Genomic DNA, 22977 nt, shown 5'->3' on the forward strand with positions numbered 1-22977 from the left:
ATTGAAAGAAACATTACAATACATGCATAGGAAAACTCTCTAAAAATATAATTTGATAAAACCTACGATTTATACTTTAAGTAGTAAATTACCGTTCTTATGCCAGGGATAAGGCAGAACTGCATGCAGTATGCCGACAGCCCGGTTATGACATCCAAAGATTGCGGTTTTTATATCTTCAGCTTCAATGAGAGGACATCTGATTCCATCATGGTTTTTGACTACTCCAGATTGAGGAGTTTATAACAAGAGCGAAAGTACAGTCTCTGAATGTCATAACCACTGTCGGTATACTGAATGTATTTGTATTACACATATTCTACCTCATACAGTTTCACGGAGTTCCTCCCAGGGGTTTCCTATTAAATCTGAACATTACAAATTCAATTGTCCTCTAGCCTGCTCTTTCCATTGCACTTACAATTCCAACCTTTCTTTTTCAAAAAATATTACACATATTCTTTCTCATCCAGTTTCACGCAAGAATATCCATAAAATAATGTTCCTAACAGGGTTGCCTACTGCTCCGCATTTTGCAGAGTAGCTCCGCAAAAATGGCGAAACTCTGTGGCTCCGCAAAGAGGTTCTTTTCCTCCGTATTTCCCGGCTGAACGCTTTCAAACTTAAATTTTCCTATTTTATCATAACAAACATGTAAATATGGGAAATTAAAGATGATTACACTCAAAGATTGAAATGGTGTTTAAAGCTGTTTTATTAATTTAAAAATAATTGTTTTTATACTAGTGCATAAAATGATTATTAAAGCTGTAAAACAATTTTAGATAAGTGATTTTATTTATTTGTATTGTTTTTTAAACAAAATTCCGAACTGCTTCGCAAAATTTTAAATTGCTACTCAAAATCAGCACAGATACTCCTCAAATTGTTTCTCCAAGGTTGGCAATCCTGCTACTCATATTACAAGCATGAAACTAAATATCCAGCCTAAAAATTTTCAAAGAACTTTTATTGCCGTTTATATAGTATTTCCAGCCATTCCAGTCTCACTTAACTTCTTTTTAACTTGTATATTTTATTGTTTTTTTTTTTTTTTTTTTGTTTGTTTTTTAATGTTTTATGCTTTTGTATGCGTTTCTGTACATATATCAAGATTGTTCTAGCGAGTGCTAGGTCGCAGGTGACCTCTGTTCTGTTCCCCCCAAACACCACATCCGGTTAAACCCTCACCAGGGTTGGTGCAGTGGTGTTTGGTGGTGTTTAAAAAATAAATGTATTTATACTTTACTTTAGGCCAATTATTTTATCCTACTCTTCCACTCGATTTCATGATCTTTTTTTTTTTGCCCACCCTATATTTTTTTAAGTTGACGCCCCTTAAGCGAATGATGTATTTGAGGATTACTGTCCTTGATGTTACATACCATTAGGAAGTCTTTCTCACTGTCATGTTTAGGCTAAAATTTATATTACTCTATAATTTTTTAAAAGTAAATTTTGCTTCCTTCTTTAGAGAGTTCCTGTGCTGCCTGGCTGTCAGATGAGTCAATATTCGATTATAACGAAGTGTTCTACGGGTGGTTGAATAAGCAACCACTGAGGATCGGACCGGTTGCTGCCCTCTGGTATGCCGAAAACTTCACAGACAAAATTGTGAGTCACAGTTTTTCAATCTTATATTTAAGGACTATGTCATTGACTTGAAATTTAGCAACTCATATACCATTTGAGGTGACTTGAGGAGTCATTCAATAAGTAGATGTGTTTGTAAAGTACCGGTTATCGGAGAAAGATGTTTTCTTTGTTTTCAGACTATGCTCTTTTCTAAAGATTTTCATCCATTTTTCTGTAGGAGTACAAGGGCCAGGAGCCTGTGCGAGGTATAAAGTGCGACGTGTACACCTTGCCCATCAAAGATGACAAGAACGACATGACCCTCACTTACTACTTTGCTGGTTAGTGAATTTTTAAAAATCTTATTTTTGGACAGACACAGTGGGGCATCAGTAACAGACAAGGGTCCAGTAACAGACAGTCGTAAGTTAGGATTTAAATAATAAGAATTTTAGGCGGTCGATGTTGCTGCGAACCATGAATGCGGTGCAACCATCTAGTGTTATCAGAGTGATTTTTATGAGTCAGTTGGTATTTACAAGGCAGTGGTGGATGGTTATGAACAGCCACCAAGAGGTCAGCTGGTATTTCATGTTCATTTGAATTAAATCAAGTTTTTGGTCTAAAAGAAAAAAAATCTTTTGCACATTTTGAAGAGAAAAGGGGAATTATGTCCATTATCCATCTTTTCCTCATCCTGTCTGTCACTGGGTATCATCACAAGTGTCGGTGTCTCTTACTGGGTGTCGGACCGTTTTTTGAAATTGAGCAAATAAAAGTAGAATTAAGTAATTCAGAGGATTCAGAAGCAGCCAAACGTTTGATGAGATGTAGTAGTATGAAAAAAAAATAGTTTAAAAAGTCTAAATACATTAAAAGGCTCAGAAAACTGAGTTAACCTGAGAGCGATGTCTTAAGCATGTCTGTTACTGGTGCCGTTACCCTAAATCTTTCAAGTCAAATTTGATCCACATTCGATTCGATTTCGATTCCGAGTCACAACTGACTACAATTGTATTTATGTCGAGGACTGCATACTAAGTGCCTTGCCTCCATTATTTTTTATACCGATAGATGGCAGCACCATCACTTGATGGAACAGTTAATGAGAATTTAGAACTAGACCAGGAGCTAATAGCTACCTGTTGCTAGCACCCCCAGAGGTATCGTTTCACTTGGAGGACATTGAGACCACGAGCATATTTAACGCCGCCCAGTCCCTTTTAATGAAGACGATGGATCTTCGACCATCGAGGTTCGAACTCAGGACCCTCCGGCCCCGAATCCGACACTCTACCGATCGGGCTACCACGGCCTTGATCCACATTCGGCACTCAATTGCTGTCTTGATGGCAGGGCAGAAAAAGACGCGTTCTAGATTCAGTTCATGCTCGGTACTGAAAAGCCTAGGCGATAACTTTCTGGATTTTAAAACTCCGGTAGTATTTTGCTCTGAGTTCTTTTTAAGGATTTTAAAGTTCAGAAAATATTTACAATAAATTGTACCGAAAAAAAAAAAAACGATTGCAAGACCAATAGATGCATCACGTTACTTACAGTGCAAAGCTCTTCACACCGTACTCCCCCCCCCCCCACTCGATGTGTCCCAACTGGTATAGTGGTCACCACGGCCGTCTGCCAACGCGAAGGTTCCGAGATCGAACCTGCTGTCCGCACATAACGCTTTGCAACTCTCGTATATTCTACCGTAAAATTTTACGGTAAAATATGATTTTACGGTAAAGTTAATGTCAACATTGATGCTAGTAACTTTTACCGTAAAATTTCAGGACCTTTTTTAACAGTACAGTAAGGTGAATATATGTTTTCTCTAGCAATCAATAGTTCATCAGAGATCTGGCATATCCCAAAATTTTGCTTTTGTAACCTCTGGTTTACAACTAGGAAAACTCTATTCCAAAATGCCTTATGCGTCATCTCATTTTTGTGTCTGGCCTAAGGTTTTTTTCTTCAGAAAAGGGGCAGCAAACTTCAAGTTGATCCATGAGCTGTAGAGAAGTAAATTTGACTCACTATGGAGCAATACAAAACAACTCATGTCTAATGGGCATTCTATTTTCAGTTACCGGTTGGACTCCGCCTTATAAAGACGCAAAAACCAGAACTCCTGTACAAATTCATGCTTTTGGGAAGTCGTCGAAGGACTCTGAGAAGCCAGATCAGATGGAGCCTATAGATGTCATAACAGATTTCGTATACTTCAAGCTCAGCATCTCAGACTGGTCCGTTTTCCAGGTACGTACTCATTTTATCTTGCCTTTGGGAGAATGGGGTCGTTTCCGAAATTTTAAACGTATTTTTTTTCTGAAAGAGTATGCTTAAAAACAGGGACGGATCCATAAATTTCTCAAGAAGGGGGCGATTCTTTTTTTTACTTTACCTCTTACTATGTATCTAATTTGAACTTGCTTCGGAGAGGAGGCTGTCCCATCATTTTTGTTTAAAACAACTAAAACATAGAGATTTAGCCAATGCGGTCCCCGAACCAATTCCTTTCCTTTTCCGTTGAAAAAGTTTTCCAAAATTGTGTTCAAGAAATTCAATTTCGTGATGATTCCGGGTTAATGTTTCAAAATCCTCTCTCCCTAACGTCATCGGAGGTCGTCTAAAATTGCGCTTTTTGAAACTCCAGTTTCGAAAACTTACTGGAGGAAAGTCACTCAACCCATTCTTTCCGCTAACACTAACCAAAATGTGGGTCTTTAAGACTTAAATTTTTAAAAATGCCCCCGTGGAAGGCCTTCAAACTTATTCTCCTAACATCACGAAATGTAGGCTTAAATTGCCTCTTTGAAACATCAAATCCGAAAAGTCTTCGAAAGGGAGATTCGAACCTCATTCCTTTCCTTGACGTCATTAAAGATGCCCTACACTTTCGTTTTAGAACTTCAATCCGGAAAAACTGCCGGTGCAAGATCCCTCCCTTATGTCCGTCCTTGCTTAAAAACGCAGGGTTTGACTATTTTTAAAATTGTTTGTCAAAGTTCAATATTTTCTAACAGTTATTTTAATCGGTGCACAGACTCACTTTTATTTTTTACGCTTCTCCACATGATATCACAAGTGACGAAATGTCATTACCTCAGAGCGCAATATTTAATTCACTTCTTTACTCTCATGTACTGGCAACGATATGGTTCATAACAAGCATAGAGAGCAATATTTCATTCGCTTCTTGACTATCATCTCGTGGAAACGCGGTAGACAGCAAGCGCAAACATTCGGCACGCTAGTGAAATAGCACGCTAAAGTTCATCAGTTGTGACGTCATAAAGATCAAGCCTTGTTTGAAAAATCGGACATTTTAAAAAAATGATCAAAAATTAAACGTCTTGAAAATAAAAGTTTTTTTTTTCCTTGCTCTATTTTTTTTTTTTTTTTTTCATGATTATTGTATCAACTTCAGTTACTAAAAGTAGCACTTTTGACTGATGGAAACAAGGATCTTTATCACCTAGCCATGTTTTTCGGGGAGCAGGGATGGGAGGAAGATCATTTAGGTTTCGCATTCCAACAAAACAGTCATGTGATCTGGAGCACGGTTGGAATGTTTTTTTTCCCCTTTTTTGAGCAATCACGATTGCTTATTGTTCTCACTTGACCGTCCTTGATGCTGTGGTTCTTATTTCAGCTTGGACCAGGGGCCTTTGCAGCACCACCGCCCACCGGCCTCTGCAGGCGCGGCTCCTCCGGTCCTGAGCTATCCACTTCTCCTGGTCGGACGTGTCGATATCCTACACACACGCACGTTCACACACATACACTCACACGCCTACACGTGCATGCACACAATTCTATGCACACACACACGCAACTATTCACACGTAACCGCTCAGGAGGAGGGGCAGGCTTAGGGGGACAGGAACCGTTTCTAGAAACAATAACTCCAATGAGCTGGGTTCCGCCGCAGCTCGTGATTGCGAAAAATATAATTTAAATTTAAAATTTCAGAATTAAAATTAATTTTCTTTTTTTTCTTTTTCTTTTTATTTATTTATTTTTTCTTTTTGTTTATTTTAAAATTTAGGTCTTTGCAAATATGAATGAATGACTAAACTTTTTTCAAAAGAAATTTTCTCCTCAAAAAGCAAAAAAAGAAAAAACAGCGTAAAACGAAAATGCTACACGTAAAATTAATTTTTGAAAGAACTTTATATTCACATAAACAAGGCAGAAGATATCTCTCATTTGAAAAAAGAATGCTACAATACAAAATTTTTAATTTTCTTTTTTTTTTTTCGCTTAAAGGCCTTCAAATGACAATATCTTCTTTGGAAAATAACGACCGATTTTTTGTTCTAACATTAACCACTGGCGAGCACAGCAAATATCCTGAAGAGTTCAACTTCAAACGCTTCCCTGTAAAATTTAATTTCTTCGTATTGTGGCACTCTTCTTCCTAACGAGCGATATCTGTATGTACGTTTGCAGGTATGCACTCTATACAAATCCACAATTTATGTCGGATCTTGGCCGAATTTGGTGCGTAGGTACTTTGGCATCCGGGAAGGATCGTAGGTAGGTTTTCAAATATTAAAAAAATACCGATTTGTTCAAATTTCAGTTTTGGGACCAAAAAATGGCATAAAATAACTCTTTCTACCCGAAATGATTATTGGATAGTCTCATTTTAGTGTTAATCGAGAGCCCATGAAAAATATCCCCTAAGAAGGTATTTTTCTTTCATTTGGGAAATTCAAAAGTTCTTAAATTAACCAGGAAAAATTTTACCAGCATTTTTAAGAAAGGGAAAATAAATGTTAAATTGGAAATTTATCGTATGTTTGAGCTAAGATTATGAGCGCAAAAAAAAATCATTGAAAAGAAATAGCTAAATAAATATATGTTGTCGTTTTTTTGCCAGGGAGTGAAAAAAATTCTTGCTTTTGTTTTGATTCTTTTCTTGTAATGAAGGAATTAATAAACTTTCCCTTTTAATTATTTTTATTAATTTTAATTATTTATGTTTCTTTTTTATGCTCCTGACAGAAGATAATCAATGGTTTTAGTTGTATTTATGAAGAATATTACTGTTGCATATAATCTAATTGAGACTCTTGGATTTGCTGTTAACGTTATTTCAGAATGGTTGATGCTGATGTAGTTTTTAAGGGACTGACTTCGTTATTCAAATGGGAATTTTTATCCAATTTGTTCGAAAGAAATTTTTTTGAAACTATTGCTCCGATTCTGATTGGGTTTGAAATTGTGGATGTTGGTGTTATTTTGATTTTATTTTTCATTCTGAAGAGGCTTTTGGAACTATTCTTATGCTATTTTTATATTAGCTACCAGTTCGTTTGGCACTCTTAGCTTCCTTAAGAGGTTTTCCACCTCCAGCTCAGTCACTTCCTATGCCGGGCTGATGAGTGCTAATAAGCACGAAACTGCAGTCCTCGGCTAGAATGACTGAGCTGACGGTGTATTTCATGTATTCTCATGATTCAGTAACACGTTTCAGAGGGATTGTTGAAGTTATTTCAAAATTATAGCTCTTGAAACTGATGTCCTTATTCTAAAGAGAAATTCTAAGGAATGTTTTTATTTTTCTTAAGGTTAGTTTTAGGGGGACTATTGTCTTCATCGTGATGAGAATTTTTGGGACTATTGTTCTCACGCGCAGAGAATTTTTTGGGACTATTGTTCTCACGCGCAGATAGTTGGAAATAAAACAACACGTAAAAAAATCGTTGTCAAGCTACTTTGTAATTATCTTTTTTAAGCTTGAGCCGATTAAGCGATCAAACACGATTTGACTGGTAACTAGCCCTAACTCTTCAAAACTCGCGCTTTGGTACTCACACCAAGAAGACATGAAACTTTTTTTTTTATTTTGTTTCATTAAATGCTGTTGTTGTTGTCGTGTGCAAGACAGGGTGGAAATTTGGGGTGCGCTGCTTCACTTTTCCAACTTCTTTTGGTGTGAAGTTCAACTTCCACAGTACACACATTCCACAAGGACCCGTTTATAGGGTAGGCAACCATTAACCGCATAACAACACGTTCACACAAAGAAAGGACAAGGACAGGAGAGAGAAGGTGCATCCATGCCCAAGCCGGGATTCAAAACCAGGACCTCCCCATTGCATTGAGACTGCTCTGACCACTAGACTAGGCGGTTCGCTGATTTCATCAAATACTGGTATTTTGTTTAAGTTTTGGTGCTTAGAATAAATGGTAAAGAAGCTCACAACAGGGCGAGCTCACGACCTTGAGGGTCATGGATTAGGACAAAATTCTAGCTATAGGTCCTCTAGGTATGAGCGCAGATAAAGCGGTTTGAATGTATAGGCCCTGGTTTGACTGCAACGAGGGTCCAAAGTTGCTAGTTTGGCCTCAGAAATGCAATGGCGTTTCCATTGAAATTTCAGACGTCGACACTATGTTCGATCTCCCAACACCTTTGGCATTTTATGTTAGTAAATTGAGTATGAGGGAGAACATGTATTTATTTATGGCTTATCTAAGTTATTTGAAAAGTCGAGACGCAATCTTGTAATTTTTATTTATTTTATTTATTTTTTTATATATTTATTTTTGTACCATGTGCAATAAATCAGAGCTTTTTCTCCTCTCCCATTTTTTGATTATCAGTGTGGGATATCTTTGACAGCAGACGATAAATATCCAGTTAAAGTAAATGTTTTTTTTTTTTTTTTTGCAAGCGATAAATACTTTTGACTAGCAGACGATTAATACAAAACGAAAATATTTAGTTTCAGTTGAAAACGATAAATATCCTGTAACTATGTTATTTTGGCTTTCAAGTTATTGAAATTAAAAGTGAAAGCCAATTTAAATTTGAGAAACGCCTATTAAAAATTAGTATCCAACATAATTAATTCAAAGCTAAGCATGCAAATGGCTCATGCTGAAGTACAGTAGCAGAAAAGGGGATAAAAATGGTAACTTCAAAGGAAACTCCATTGCATTCTGAGTAAAAATTAACAACTTTGGACCCCCGTTGCAGCCGAATTAGGCCTATGCAGTCAAACCGCTTTACCTGTGCTCATACCTGTTGGGAATTGACCTATACCTAGAATTTGTCCAAATCTGTGACTCTCAAGGTCGTCCCGTTTGGTAGTCAGTTCAAGCAGGGTGAGTTCTCAGGACAGGGTTAGGATTGAAACAAAGAGATTCTTAAAGTCCAAAAATTAGGGCCGTGGTAGCCCGATCGGTAGAGTGTCGGATTCGGGGCCGGAGGATCCAGAGTTCGAACCTCGATGGTTGAAGATCCACCGTCGTCATTAAAGGGGACTGGGCGACGTTAAATATGCTCGTGGTCTCAATGTCCTCCAAGTGAAACGATACCTCTGGGGGTGCTAGCACCAGGTAGCTATTAGTTCCTGGACTAGCTCTAATTCTCATTAACTGTTCGATCCGGTGATGGTGCTGCCATCTATCGGTATATAAAATAATGGAGGCAAGGCACTTAGTATGCAGTCCTCGACATAAATACAGTTGTAGTCAGTTGTGACTCAGAATCGGAAAGTCAAAAAAAAAAAAGAAATGTTGACCAGCAAATTAGTATGAAGTTGATTTCTTTTAAATAAAATGTGCATTATATTTTTGTTCAATGCATCAAAAAATTTTCATCACTGTTCATTTTTTTTTTAACCCTGAGTTCATGTTCATTTGTCGCAGCCTCCCCTGGGTCTTGGTTGTCCCCTCCGAAAAGCGACCCTCACAATGCCAAGCATCAAAGATTCTTTTAGGTACTCTGCCGAAGTTTACGACATCGTCAAGAACAGCAAGATGGCTGACAGAGACATCGAGTTCCAGCAGGTAAGTTTCTGCATTTATTCTACTTTTCCTTCAATAATTGTATCTCGCCCAATGAGAAGGGAGGAAAGAGTGAAGCCTTCAATTCTTGAAAGAAGGACCCCAAATCACGTAATATATTTGAAAGTAAGGTATAGGGTGAAAAGTTTCTTCCACTCGTTTCACTTAAAACGTGTCTCTCATACGTCGACGTTGAACATGTGACTTGAGATGTTAGCCTCAGCATTTCCTAAGCCAATGGGGGCCAAATTGGATTTCTTCCCTCCAGTTACTAATTCCTGCTCTAGGATCGCACCCAAGTGAGAGAAGCAATGCCATTGCCAACTTTTGCATGCAAAGAGTTACTGTCTGTCCTTCACGAGAAAAGTTCCCGCCGTCAAGTCTGAGAACGTCTACTGCCATAGAAACAGACTTCTTTTATTTTCTGCAAGGGTTGGCAGGAAGGCTTTTCGGCACCATTTCGCCACTCGTCTTCTGGCCTTTGTGCAGTCGCACGTGTTTTTCCTACATTAAGCTTCCCTTGGAAAAATCAGACGTGTCCCGTTACTGTAGCAGTAGACAGGCACAGACATTTCGGCGGGGCTTTTCTCAAGATGGACGGACAGTAAATGTGTTCTCTCGCACACAACATTCACTTGGTGTTTATAAACACTAGCATTAATTTAAAAAAAAATCATTAAAAAAAATACTTCTGATTCAAACATAATTTTTCTTTTAATTTGATTCTTATCTCAAAAATTATACTTCACAATGTTAAGACGCTTCTAAATGTGCACCTTCTGCAGCTCCGAGAAGATTTAGATGATTTTCAACTTCCCACTAAAGCAGCCAAAATTTACCTTCTCAGGGTTGAGGGTTTGTCATGACAGTTCCAATAGTATGCATTTTAACTGTCATATTAGAATCTCCAGTATGTATTATAAAAACCCGAAGGTTCAGGAGGGTTGACCCTCCCCCCCCCCCCCCCCGCACCCATTGGAGGGTTTGTTTTTTTTTTTTTTTCGCTGCGTTGGCGAAACAAAGTTTTTCTTTTGAACCGTCGTTGTCTGTGTCTTCAATAAGAATTTCACTTCAATTGAACTCACAGATAAGGTGCAGGTTGTAGAAGTCTTGATTTACTTATTGCGTTTATTCCCTCCTTATTTCCTATGAGTTCGATATTTTCGAATCCACCACTAAGCTCCATCAATGCTGAGCCACACAATACGCCCTCATGGTATTTTTTATTTTCTTCTTTTTCCAGGTCTGGTACAACTCTTTCAGAAAAATGGCGAGATTGGATAGTTACACAAAAGCAGGATATAAATCTGAGTTATACGATTTTAACACAGGTGAGAAATTTCTTTATTCTTTTTTGAACACATCTCATGTATTACCTAAACGCAACAAGTTCCAGCTTTTAGGGAAATAACTGACGATAAGTTAAGTATGAACGTTACGTAACTGTATTATCTGCTCAAAAGTTTTTTTTTCTTTTTAAATAATATTCCTCGAACATTTTTCTCATTCAAAACATTTATTTATTTACTTATTTGTACATCCTGATTTTCAAAATTGATCTAAGTATAATTTACTGAATGATTCAGTAAATGAATGTGCACTAACTTTCGAATTTTTGAAACTAATTTATTTATTTAGATACTGTGAATACTTTAGTCAATCAATCTGCACAAAATATACCGACGGTTTTCTACTTTAATTTTTTTGAATTTCTTCAACTCAAAAGTATTATTTTCATGAGAATGAGCCAGTAGATCTCTTGTAGAGAAAAATGTAAGATCAATAAACTTTTAAAAGCGACGTTTTTCACAGCGTCATCTACACACAGTTATGACGCTTACTACGAAAGTGAAAGTCTTTTTTTATTATTTATTTTTTTTAACTAAAGATAAGAAACAGGTTAATGCATCTTAAATTTCAAAAATTTTCACCTCAAATAAATTTCAAAACCAAAAAAAAAAAAAAAAATTCAAAATGTATTACTGCTTTTTAAATTTACGAACAATCCTGAAAACTTGGTTTGCGCTAAAAATTTGCGAATTGAAATAACTATGATTTCTTGATTAGAACACTCAAAAATTGCAACTGATCTGATATATTTATATATTCAGGTTAATTAAAAAACAGCCAATGAAATTTAAATTCAAATTTGAGAAACGAAATAGGCGGTATACTGCCGTGGGCAGGTTAAGGGCAGTAACTGCACATTTTTCATTTTCCTTTTTTTGCATTTTTGTCATGTATCGTACGTTAGCTTTATAGTACAAACTTGCATATTTGGCTTCCGATGAAAAAAAGGCGCGAAAAAAACCTAGTTTGAACATTTCCCTTTGTTAGTATTGAATCCAAGACACATTTCTTCAAATATCTCAAAAACTCATTTCTGGAGATACTGCCATTTACCTGCTCACGGCAGTATACAACTTTATGCAAATAGCTTTTTCTATACACCAATATTTCGCCTTCTCTCAGTAACTTTTTGTTACAACAGACCAAAAGCGCAAGTAAGCACACTGCAAGGCTTGTTTGAACCTAATTGACGATTGCAGTGTGTGACGTAGCGTTGTCCTGCAGGAAAGGTTTTTTTTCAGTCAGAAGGTAAGGCAGCAGTGTGCCTGTGATGTGTGCTAGGGTCGACCTATTTCCATGTTCATTGGCACCGCAATCCACTACAGGCCGCTTTGGAGAACACTGAGGAGCTTAACAATCGTGGTTGACCAACTTTAATATTTTGTACACACATTTTTAATGGTCATGCTAAAGATAACAACCTCAAGAGTGAGATTTTTAACACGGTGACTGTTAAAACAAATAATAAGCTATTAATTAAGAATTTCAGTAGCTACTGCCTGACCACGGATTGTATGGAAAGGCAGACATCTGGTTCGCAGGTGAAAATTGACGCACCTATTAGTTTTTAGGGATGTCAACTTTTGCAGATGCATGCTAACCTGTAAATTAAGCAGAGTCTCATTCAAATGAGCGGAACACGCGCATCAAATTTTTACTTTCGCCCTCATTCAGATAGACTCGGCTTAACTGGACGTTTGCCAATTCCATACAATCCGTGGTTGGACAGTGCACAGGTTATTCAGAAAGGGTGTAAATTTGGAGTTTTGTTGAATCCAGTACTGTATTCGTCCCATCCAGTACTGCCTATACTTTTAAAAATGCTTTCACGAACGAGTTAGTCTTACCTCGTGTTTTTTCCCCAGGAGTGACATACAGCAGTCGCAACTGGGACACGTGTGTCATCCAACCTTTGAGAGATTCTATGTTCGAAAGCTACGATGGTAAAATTATGGGACATCTCAAAGAGCCTGAAGAGGTAATTGGCCTAGAAGGAACATTCTACAGTATGGGACAGGTAAGATTCCTCATGTTTTTCCCTCACCTTCTGTGACATAAAATACTAGTTGTTTAAGAGATCATTTTAAAGGAAAACGATTACAGACTAATCCTGTTATAGGAGAGACTACAAGAAATCATGGTGGAAAGATCATCTTTGTTGCTTTCTGACATGAATGTCAAATGTATGCACTGGAATTTTCAAGGAGTCGTTTAAAAACTTTTTCTACGATAATTCAAATCCTTACGTCTATAGACGCCAAGAACTTGTTGCCATAAACAAAGTTTTAGTTAACCCTCTTGTTATATCCAATTAGAATTATAGGCACATTTTATGACCACAAGGTGTGTTAGTTGTCCATGGGCATTAATCCTTTCATATGGAACTTCTTACGCCCTTCTCCCTTGCCTCAAAATAAAGGAAAATATATTTTTTATTGCTACCAATAATTTAAATTATTCACTACTAATGCAGACATATGATTCAGGTAACGGTGAAATGAAGATTGAAAAAATTGACAGAAACCTGAAATAGTTTTAATTAACTTAAATTATAGAGTAATCTTGTCGAGTAGAAAGAATGAGTATTATTCTGCCGGTAAATCATTGAGAGTAAGGATCTTCAAATCCAGCGGTTCCCAATCGGTGGTTCATAAAGGTGGTTCATAAGGGTTCATAAAGGCGGTTTCAAAAAATATTGTAATGGCGGAGCTTTAACATGCATATTTCTGATAAAGTCTCATGCTCAAGCGGTTTCAAGCAAATTTTGCTACTTTTTTATTCATTTTGGTCTCACACATTCGATACTACAGTGAAACCTGTGTAAGTTGACCACTTGCGGTGCACTACTTAAGTGGTTAACTTAAAGAGGTGGTCAACTTACAAAGGTTGATTTATATAATAAGGGTTAATTCCGTGACTAAAAAAAAAACGGTCAATTTAGACAGGTGGTCAATTTACAAGGATGGTCAACTTCACAGGCTTTACTGTATTAGCATGAGAATATTTGCATACTTGCTGACATATTTTACATTTAACGAATTTAGCCCGTCATTTCAAAGCGCCGGTTTTAGCGCTTTCATTGAGAATGTTTTTTTTTGGGGGGGGGGGGGGGAGCCATGCTGAAAAAGCTCTACTTGTGAATACAATGTTCTCAGATGAAAGAATTTGAAAGCGCTCATTTCCTCAGAAGCTTTTGGTCGGAAAAGTTGATTGAACTTGATGAAAACATTACATGGAGCATATGCGAACGTCTCAAATATTTTGAAGTTCAGTTTCTTTACCATTAGAGTCCGACGAAGAGTTATCGGTCTTCCCGTGTGTTGATTCAAAAATGCATAGAAGTGAGATCGTGCTGTTTGTTGCTATAATTTTCAAACTACATAGACTACAGTTTTTTTTCGAACTTCATTGTCGAAAAAGAAAAAGAATGGCTAGCAACCACAGGAATAGGTGAAAACAAGTGAAATGCTGCACCGTTCCACGCGGTGTAGATTTTAAAAAGATGCCTAGAGATTACCACGTGGTAGCTACCACAAGGCGGGTTATTGATTTTTCAGGTTACTTAAAATTAAAAAAGAAAAGAAAAGGGGAAAAAGAAGGTGGAGAAAGAAAATTGGAAAAAAAAACCTCACCTGTCCCGTAAAAAAAATATATTTTTAACAACCCGAAATGCAAGTTTTTTTTTTTTCCTTTTGTTGAAAAAAAAAAAAAAAAGAAGAAAAGAAATATAACAAAAGATTAAAAGAAAAAAAAAGCATCACCGATCCGCGATTTTATTTACATAATTTGTTCTTTAATACATTAATTTGATTTTTTAAATAATTTGTCAACAGTAGTGCCGACTCCTTTATTCAGCTAGCTCTTTCCAAAAAACCTCTTCTATTAAAAACCACTTACCCCTATGCTCAATATTTATTGCAATGAAAATTTTCCCTGTAGATCCAATGTTGAACAATACACTGTATGGTATTCATACGTTATGGAACGGTAGCTTCTGCCAGATACATAATTAAAAATTACATCACCCACTTTTATAGAAAGTCTGATATAATTCTTCTCCTGCATTTCAGAGGATGATAAGGGGCATCTTATGCGACGTATTCGAGAGTGCCAGACCAGATGTCACATTCATGGGGAAACAAATGAAAAGATTAGTGACCACCATTTTCTTCACTCAGGTAAGTGATTTATGTCCAGTAGCTGTGCAACGAACAACTATTGTCCGTTTTCTACGAGAAGGCACTTGACACTACCTTCATCACGTGGTATCCGATGATTCTACAGCAGTTTTTAAAATGTAAGAATAACTAAAATGGCAACAGACAAGTGACGCAAGTGATGTAAAGGACACTAAGACTTTCTTGCACATTAAAATGCACGCCTGAGCTCAGGTTGTTTGGTTGTCTCATTTAGAACGCGTGGATATGTTTACCGATCACCCCCGCGTAAAATGGAACTTTGCGTTCGAGAAGGAGGGGTGAAGTGCCTTCTCGTGAAAAACGGACAATACCGAATAGCTGCAGAGCTGTGGCATCCAGTACCAGGGTGGCTGTATCAAGATAGAGACATTTTCTTCAGATTGAAAAAAAAAAATCTTTAAATATTTTTGCTTCAGTGTAAGATCATAGAAGAAAAAAAAAGGATACTTCTCGAGAATTTCCTGAACATTTTGCCTTTTCTATGGTTGTCCACTGGCAGGGGCGGCAAATAGGGGGGTCAAGAGGGGGCGGTCGCACCCCCAAATTTTTTGAGCAGAATGATAGAAAATGGGTGAATTCAATTTAGGTAAGTCGATATTCAATGTTCATTTAAAAAAAACGCACTGGTTCTCAGTAACTATTGATGAAACTCGACACATTCCCAGACTAAAAAAAGTGTTTTTCCGTTATTTGGATGATGAAGTATTTTCCGGCCATTTTAGAACATAGAAAACTGATAGAGAACCATGGTTAATTTTGACTGAAAAAGACATTTCCTCATATAGGCTAAATATTTCATACTTGTGTGCCCAGTGTATCGATGGTATGTCCAATATGAGAGGCCCTTGCAAAGTGATGTGGATGCATGATTTTCACAAGAAAATTCCTTGATATTTTACATTCACTTTTACGCTTATTTTTTAAGTGTATATTTATTTAATGAGTGTTCATCGCTTTCTTCTGCTAGAAACACGTTTCAGCTGCTCATGCATCATATGCTTTCATAGAAATTTCTTATAATGCATGTGGTTATTGAATTAAAAAAAAAGAAACATTTCAACAAATACCTTTTATGGGACTCTATAATTATGCAATCTCAGAGTGACACAAGATACTATTCAAGAGTTAAAAGCATGAAACCATTTCTCCGTAACTTCAAAGCAGTGTTTTCACGACTGGAGGAATTATTTCAAAACGATTCCTTCAATGGTGGGAAAAGCTCATGCCCTTTAGCAAGTATGACTTCGTTTGAACTTTTATTCAATTTGTTTGTATTGAGGAAAGGTTTTTAAAAAGTTCAGCCTATCAAAACATCTTCAATCCGCTAACCTTAATTTTCTGGCTATTCAAATCTTAGTTCAATCAAAAAAAAAAGGGGGGGGGGGTGACAAAAATCCACATGATGATGTGAAGTCAAACATTGATTTTTTAATAATTGTATGAAGTAATAGATTCAGTTTAGAATGAAATTAACACAAGATTTGTTGATAATTTTTTTCTGTATGGTTGGCTCTATATTATCTGGATTGGATTTTCAAAACGAAAAATAAAATGTTTCAATTATGTGTAAAATTTTTAACATGAGGCAAGAAAAATTACAAGCAATAAACCGACAGACCGGTTATCACACCTAGAAACTGCAGTTCCGTCCTTGTTATGGATTCATCAGCCCAGAATCGTGAATAACAGAGCTGGAGGCAGATGACATCTCATTGAAGCTGAGAACACCGACGAGACTAGATTATTCAATAATGAAAAATTAAGCTCCTCACAATTTTTGAAGTTACCTGGGTGATTTTGAAGAGCAAGATATAAAAAGTGTTTTCATACATAAGTTTATTACTTCAATTATTTTTTAACTATTCCAATCAGCTCAGCTAGTAGAGAAAGTTTTTTCTTTATTGTGTCTCAGGAGGTCAAAGAATTATTTTTGAAGCACAATGGGCAAAAAAAAAAACTTTTCTATTTTGCTGTACTGGCAAAACAGCACGACACTGGTCACCGATAGACTAGTAACACGTCCGAAATCCAAAAATCATGCAATAACACTTTTCCAAAAGGTATTAAAACTTTAGCATCGAGATGTATTGTACGATAACTTATTAAAAAGGGAATTAAAATTTTAATTGTTTCTAAATACAAATTTTTATTCATATTAAACCGATTTTATGACCACTTCCTCTTAACTAATGTGTGTTTGGGACCGCACTATTGTAATACATATTTAAAAAACTCGACCTCCCAAATGAAATGCTGAAATGCCGCCCCTGTCCACTGGCCATGTTGCTCATTCTTTTCAGAAACGTCACATCTCAAAAACTAGCGATTTCGGGTTACGCCTTTTTTTGAACCGCCATGAATGAGTAGCATAGTCTGCAAGACCTGCATTTCTATAGCTTAATATTTCGCCGTTGGCCAGTAAAAGTATCGTATTTGCATTTTTAAGTATTTTCGGAAAGTTCTTTTATGTCACATCTTGAGTTGTGCTTGATCCATTAGGCATGAAACATTTGTGCCGTTTAATGAAAGATGGTATTATTTATTACTAAAACAGTATATTGCATACAAAAAAGAAGCATTTTTCATCCTTATTTTTTAATCACGAAGGCATTATCTAAATTTATGTCAGAATTGTCGGTATTGTAAGGAGAACAATTAGCAACAATAATGACATATTTTGAGATACTTTAAATACTATCTTTGAAATTTAGTCTAAGACCGTCATAAATAAAACGCAACTTTATAAAACTTACGCTTTTTACCCTTCTTCTTTATGTAACAGAGAAGAAATACCAGATTTTGTTGAAGAAGACCTTATGCGTAAGAAAAAGTTCAATCAGTGACTTGAAATATATTGTTTTACTGCATGATATCTTAAAACCGCTCTCCCAAAAAATCACGTCTTTTGGGATATGACGTTCCTGAAAAGAGTGAGCGATGTTTATCAGAGAGAACCAAAAAAACGTGGTTTCCCTATAGATCTAAAAATACATTCTACTTTTCCTTTCATATTATTGCAGTTTAAACCACGGTCAAGGCTGTCTTCTATGCTAAAACGCATTTAACTCAGAATATAAAAATACACTAGCCGCCAGGGCGGCCGCCTCGAACTCACCTCCTGCGGCGGCGCGTTGGTGAACACCTCCGAAGGCGGTGTACTTTGGGAGCTTCGCCCTCACCTCGCCTGCTGCGGTGGAACATTAATTGATGGACAGTACATTAATTTTTTCGCCGTGGCATGCCTCCAACTTGACCCACTTTCGCTAAAACCATTCCAAGGTTCGTGCACTTTTAAATTTCTATTAACGGAACGGGTGAGGCAATTCCAGAACGTTCAAAAAACACACCTTATGTCAGCGATATGGGATTGGAAATGAAGAAACGGAGAAACGAATATCTCAAAAGGAAAAATTAAGAACTAATTAATTTTCGAGGAAGAACAGAAATCGTTTCTAATTAATATCTCCTCCGCTAATTAAAGTCGAATTAAATGAATCTATCGATACCTGTTTCTTGTTCTTCTCCGTTCACCAGGAGTAGCGATGACATAGATAGTCACATACAAAGATACATCAATTTTTATTATTAAGAGATAAAACTAATATTGTTGAAACTTTGAACTTACAGTGTATGAACACACACACACACACACACACACACACACACACACACACACACACACATATATATATATATATATATATATATATATATATATACATATATATTTTTTTTTTTTTCATGATTAGGAATACTTGGAAGTAAATACCGGAGGCGAGACACAGAAACAGGTTCCAATGTACTACATGATCACAGGATGGAACGAGACAAGTATAGTAAGTAAAGAAGATTCATTCGTTTTGTGAATAAAATGTCGTTTTATTTAAAAACAAAAAATGTACAATTTTGCTGTTTTCAAGGTCACAGTAGTTACGGGAGAAAAACAAAAATTAGTGGAGATCTAAACAGTTCTATGGCGTGAATAAAAACACAATGTTGACAGCTTCTGATTAAAGGGTTCGTTTTGAAGTGAACTCATTTTTCAACTAAGAATAAGTTCGAATTCAATTGAAGACTTTCTCCAATTTGTGGCAACGTTTAATAATGGCAACTCCTTCTAATACTTACCTGAACTTCTCAACATTAAATGGCTTTGCCTATTTTACATGAAATGACTTAATAAAAATTCTATTTTCTCACTTTGTTTCAATTTTCAACAAAATGATTAATTTTTATGGTTGTACTATACAGCTACAATTTAGCTAGTGCTTGAGCTCGGGTAATATTTCGTCCATATACATTGAAGCAGTTTTGACCACTACTGTTGGCGAGCGGAAATATTTAACTTTCAACCGAGTCCGATAGCAGAAGCAGCGTGACACTGGGACGTTTTTGAGACTGTCTGCAGACTGTTTCACAGTTGAGGGCAAAAAAAGCCCAAAGATTCTCAAAGACAAAAAAAAAATCTTAATTTCAGTGGACGACAATTTGCACCATATTTTCTGGGATAAAACCTACAAATCGAAACAGTTGTAGGATTTTAAGTATCTGACTTTTAAGCATATGACTTAAACTGACTTGATGTCTTTCATTTTTTTCACAAACTGCGATAACTGGACCCATCATTTTATATTATTCCAAGGGGGTGGATCAAAGGGTATATGTTCAATGTATATATAGTCGAAAAATAACAAAACTACGCCCACATATCATTACATAAACTTCTCAAAGGCAGGAGTGGGGGCGATCAAAGGTGCCCATTCCCCCTCCAAGTTCGATGGCGCAAATCCTCCACACCTAAAATTAAATTAAATTAAATTAAATGGTTTAAACTACAGTGCTGACCAAATTATTAGACTAAGACTGTTTTAAAAGCAAAATCTTTATTGATTACATAACTATAGACACACTAACGAACAGTGAAATAATTATCTAATATTTAGTATTATGCATTCCCTTGTTCTTGATGAGCATTTTAAGTCTTTTTGGCATACTTTTCACAAGGTTTACACCATTTCTTAACTTTTTAAAAAAAGAGATAAAAAATTGTTTATACTCACTATTATATATACTCACATACACATACTCACTAATTACCTAAAACTAACTTTAAATATAACAGAACACACAAATAAAAAGAACTAGTGAACTGTTTAAGCTGATTGGGGTTATGTTCCTGGTAGGTAGATAAAGAAAGAACGTAAACAAAGCAGACAGTGCTGCCACCTGCAAACATTAAGTTATGCTAAAATAATGTAATAATCAGTGTACAGTATGTACTGTACTTTAACAGTAAAATAAGTAGTATTTTAGTACAAATAGTGTACAAAAACCAAAAAAAACTTTTTAGTCTAATAATTTGGCCAGCACTGTAAAAATAAATTAACAAATGCATTTAAATTTAAAAAAAAATAAATACTCCCCTTCCAAAAAAAAAAAAAAAACTTGAGGACGCAACTTCCGCCATAAATCCCCCCTGTGGGCACCCCTGGGGGCGATTGCCCCACTCCTGCCCTAAATGACGGGCTATAACTTTGCTATATACTTTGAGATACTTCGGCTATAACTTTGAGAACTTTTGAATTTGTCCAGTTCCTCCGAACCCGGTAAAACTTTTTCTATATCTGCAGGTTTATCAAGTGCAGTACAACGTGTTCGGCTTCAACGACATCACCTGGCCCCAAATTTACCAGACCTTCCGTCTCGGAAGGTGCTTCCCGTCTGTCAACGACAAAACCTACTTCGTCATGCAATTCATGGGTAAGCAATCTGATGTTGATAAAGTCTGTTAAATATTTGATGAAAATATTACGTTTTCAAAAGTGTATGAATTTTTATTGTTTTTGAAAGCCAGCTTTGTCACGCAGTTCTGGGTAAGAAATCTGATTTTGATAAAATTGATTAAATATTTAATGCAGATATTAAGTTTTCGAAAGCATATGTATTTTATTGTTTTTAAAAGCCTACTTCGTCATGCAATTCCTGGGTAAGAAATCTGATGTTGAAAAAGTCTGTTAAATATTTAATGCAAATATTACGTTTTAAAAGTATATGAATTTTTATTGTTTTTGAAAGCCAACTTTGTCACGCAGTTCCTGGCTAAGAAATCTGATTTTGATTAAACACTTAATGCAGATATTAAGTTTTTGAAAGCATATGTATTTTATTGTTCTTAAAAGCCTACTTCGTCATGCAATTCCTGGGTAAAAAATCTGATTTTGATAAAATTGATTAAAAACATTGTGCGGCCAAAAAAAAAAAAAAAAAAAACCCCTTCAAAATGCTTCTGACGTAATTCTTCTTTATAATTATGTAAAATGGCCTCCTGAATTCAAACAAGTCCTATGTTTTTGCCCTATACGTCCCACTTTTTGGAAATAATATCCCACAAGTCAGTTTTTTTTTTTTTTTTTTTGAGCAATCACGATTGCTTATTGCCTTCATTTGATTGTTTTTGGCGTGCTATCATTTTATTTTCCCGCCAGCACCCTCTGCAGTATCACCGTCGACCGGTTCTTCACGATGCTTCCTATAGTGAAAACCGTCTCCAGGTTGCGTCAATATCCTACATTTACGCGCATACATACTCAACTACACACACACACACCTACACACACACACACCTACACACACATATACCTACACACACATACACCCACACACCTACACACACATATACCTACACACACATACACCCACACACACACACACACAAACACATACACCTACACACACATACACAAACACATACACACACACAAACGTATACACATACACACAACTACCCACATATTCATGCCTGCACACTGACACAAACACATATGCCTACACACATACACATATCCCGCCTTAACGCACACAAACACCCATACACACAACTACCCACACACTCATGCCTGCCCACGGACACAAACACACATACCTAGACACATACACGTACCCCCTACACACACACACTCGTGATTGTGAAAAACATAATTTAAATTCAAAATGACAAAATTCAAATTATTTTTTTCCCTCGGTTTTCGACAGCTTCGCAGCCATTCTTTTTATTTGGAGGTGAAAGGAGCATAGTATTAACCATTAACACTCTTCTGAGGGTATAGAGAGGAGCAATGTTCTCAAGCAGGAACATTTGAGCCAGGTTAGAAAACTCATGGGGCTATTCCCCCCTTCCCCAAAATATTTTTTTAATCATCACAACCATTTTTTCTAGGGGCTTGTTTTGCAGTTTTTTCTCTTATTTTTAGGCATAAAACCAGAGCATGGAACTCCCTCCTATGAACCACACATGCGAAAAACCTTTCACCCGTAGTAAAAAATAAATCTTTATCTTTACTAATAATAAAGCTGAAAGTCTGTCTGGATGCCTGTGACGCGCATAGCGCCTAGACCGTTCGGCCGATTTTCAAGAAATTTGACACATAGTTTGTAGCATGGGGGTTTGTACCTCGAAGCGATTTTCCGAAAATTCGATTTTGTTCTTTTTCTATTCCAATTTTAAGAGCATTTTACCCAGCAAATTATCATAACGTGGAAGAGAAGATTACGAAATTATCATAACGTGGAACCGTAACATGGGCGAGCAAATGAACATAGCCAATTGGCAAGAAATTCATCATCCATTATTTGTAAATATACAGGCGAATCAACTGACCTTTTTATTTTCTACTACGGGCAAAGCCGTGCAGGTACTACTAGTCAATAAATAAATAAAAACTATTAGAAGCATCGCATTTTTTTTTTTTTTTTTTTTTTTTTTTTGCATAATCTAAGTTGCATCGCAGACTTTCAGAAAGGAACCTTTCCCTATTATTCAACTGAATTCACAGAGAAAATTAAAATTAAAATGATCTTAAATATGCTTATAATATAGCATCAATGAAAATTTATATTTATGGGGATGCACTGCCCCCATTATTTTTCAATTTATCAAGAAGTCAAACAATGGAGCCGGTGCATCCCCAGAAATATAAATATATGTACATTAATGCTACTTTATTAAAATCCTTATATATTATTTCTGTAGCCTGTTTTTGGTTTCTACGCG

The 22977-nt window shown here is 36.3% G+C and overlaps 1 protein-coding gene across 1 annotated transcript in view; it reads left to right on the forward strand.

The window, feature by feature from the left end:
* LOC129225977 (uncharacterized) overlaps positions 1 to 22977 on the forward strand; it is a 68420-nt gene that overhangs the window by 12126 nt on the left and 33317 nt on the right. Inside the window, exons 5-13 of the mRNA XM_054860547.1 lie at positions 1475 to 1614; positions 1814 to 1916; positions 3659 to 3831; positions 9241 to 9381; positions 10622 to 10709; positions 12594 to 12745; positions 14799 to 14906; positions 18677 to 18763; positions 20558 to 20687. Coding sequence (XP_054716522.1) covers positions 1475 to 1614; positions 1814 to 1916; positions 3659 to 3831; positions 9241 to 9381; positions 10622 to 10709; positions 12594 to 12745; positions 14799 to 14906; positions 18677 to 18763; positions 20558 to 20687 — 1122 coding nt within the window. The remainder of the gene's footprint in view (positions 1 to 1474; positions 1615 to 1813; positions 1917 to 3658; positions 3832 to 9240; positions 9382 to 10621; positions 10710 to 12593; positions 12746 to 14798; positions 14907 to 18676; positions 18764 to 20557; positions 20688 to 22977) is intronic.

Source organism: Uloborus diversus, chromosome 7, assembly GCF_026930045.1.
Source record: "Uloborus diversus isolate 005 chromosome 7, Udiv.v.3.1, whole genome shotgun sequence".
NCBI lineage: Eukaryota > Metazoa > Arthropoda > Arachnida > Araneae > Uloboridae > Uloborus > Uloborus diversus.